The following is a 1,845-nucleotide window of genomic DNA, read 5'->3' on the forward strand; positions in this document are numbered from 1 at the left end:
AATATATATACACACACATTGAACGAAGCTCAAGTACGTCTGTACGTTATTTAATTTTATACAGAGGCAAGTACACACAACTAACTTAAATATACACTTTCAACGTATATGTATATTGTAATAAATATAGATGAATAAATGTAAACATGTTATGTATAGAAACACAAGAAAATGATGAAATTAGACCACAAAGTCTTGGGCACAGCAGTTTTATGATAACCATTCTACAAAAAGATAGAGAAGGATCTAAAAAACAAGAAACATGTATATACATGATAATGCTTCCTCGTACGTAATAACATAAATACCTCAAGCAAACTTCTTTTTTTTTCTTTTCTTCATTAATAGAAATTACCCTTCTCTCAAAAGCTTGAAAATAGAGAGAACGAAAAAAGAAAATTAGGAATTACACCAAGTCATAGCCGGCTTCACATCCACAACGGCGGCGGTTCATTCAAGTCAATAGGCAACCCACGTCTCACAATCCCGAAATACTTGTCGGCGGCGCCACCATCATTCTCCTTCACCGGAGCTACGCCGGAGACCGGAAAGTTAAATTGCGGCGGCGGCGGTGGGCCAACAACGTCTTTGAGTACTGGATGACCAACTTGTAAGAACTCTCCTATATTCATAAGCCTACGGGCGGAGGGGGAAGAAGAAGATGTCAATCGGTGATGATGATCAGCTGAAGGATTAAGGTTGAGGTCAAAAGGAAGAGGAGGCGCCGCCGGAAAGTTGGTCCTGGCTTTAGCGCCGCGGAGAGAACGAGCGGCACCGTCGTATGCAAGAGCAGCTTCTTCGGGGGTGTCAAAAGTGCCTAACCAAACACGTGTCTTCTTCCAAGGGTCGCGTATCTCAGCTGCGTAACGACCCCATGGACGCTTTCTTACTCCTCTGTAATGGCCTTCACGAGTTGCAGCCATGGAAATGGTGGGAGTTTAGAGAGAGAAAGGAGGTGGAGAAGAAGATAAAGGTGAATTCTTTTAGTGAGAGAGAGAGTTGTGGGTGTGTGTGGGGTTTGGAGACATAAACAGAGCAAGCGTATAGAGTATATTTGGAGTAGCAGTCGTAAAAGTGGAAAAGAGAAAAAAGGGACCCACGGAGACACCCGTAATCGTCGGCTGGACGGCACGACCTCTCCTTAAACTTTTTCAACCCTTAAAATATACACCTATATTGTAGTACTATTACTGCGGTAAAAACTATACTGAAATCTCACAGACAAGAGTCGTGGTGGAGTGGTAATATAATCAGAGGTATCGGGTTTGAATTATAGGTATGGAGTCACTTTTATTATGGATATTAACTCTCAATATGATACTTTTCGGTATGAATTCGGATTTAATCGGGTCTTAATACGGATACCGAATATCTGACGGAAAACCCAAAAAATAAAAAAATTAACTACAATTTCGACATTTACATCAAGTTATGCCTAACTTATGGTAATAGTTAAAAGATATTTAATAAGATGAGATATGTATTGGTTAATCTTGGTTGAGCTAAAAAATATTAAGTAGTATATTTAAACTAATATAAGGCAAAAGAATTTTGTATAATCATTGGTACATATAAAATTTTTGCCCTACTTTCACTAAGGATTTTTAAGTCATTCTGTGTCACTAATTTCAATATTGTCTCATCATGTCTTCCCTTTTATTCTCCATTGTGCTAAAATTTGAGCATTTTCTCATGTATATATGTTTTCTTTAATATTATTTTTTATCAGTAAGGATTAGACTGAAGCTTAATCTAGAGGATTAATAGAGGTAATTAGAATGATCAATAAATTAAGCTCAGTATAAGAATGATTAGTTTGGTAACATTAAATTTATTGTTTGTTCT

The 1,845-nt window shown here is 37.5% G+C and overlaps 1 protein-coding gene across 1 annotated transcript; it reads right to left on the reverse strand.

The window, feature by feature from the left end:
• Positions 1 to 208: 208 nt before the first annotated feature.
• Positions 209 to 1,035, reverse strand: LOC104089745 (ethylene-responsive transcription factor 12). The gene has a single exon (XM_009594712.4). It carries the CDS (start codon positions 921 to 923, stop codon positions 429 to 431), a length of 495 nt encoding a protein of 164 aa, XP_009593007.1. The 5' UTR covers positions 924 to 1,035; the 3' UTR covers positions 209 to 428.
• Between the last annotated feature and the right edge of the window lie 810 nt (positions 1,036 to 1,845).

Source organism: Nicotiana tomentosiformis, chromosome 2 (genome assembly GCF_000390325.3).
Source record: "Nicotiana tomentosiformis chromosome 2, ASM39032v3, whole genome shotgun sequence".
Taxonomy (NCBI): domain Eukaryota; kingdom Viridiplantae; phylum Streptophyta; class Magnoliopsida; order Solanales; family Solanaceae; genus Nicotiana; species Nicotiana tomentosiformis.

What these genes read in the sequence shown, in the direction of transcription:
- LOC104089745 (XM_009594712.4), bottom strand. Translation starts at nt 923, where the DNA reads ATGGCTGCAACTCGTGAAGGCCATTACAGAGGAGTAAGAAAGCGTCCA.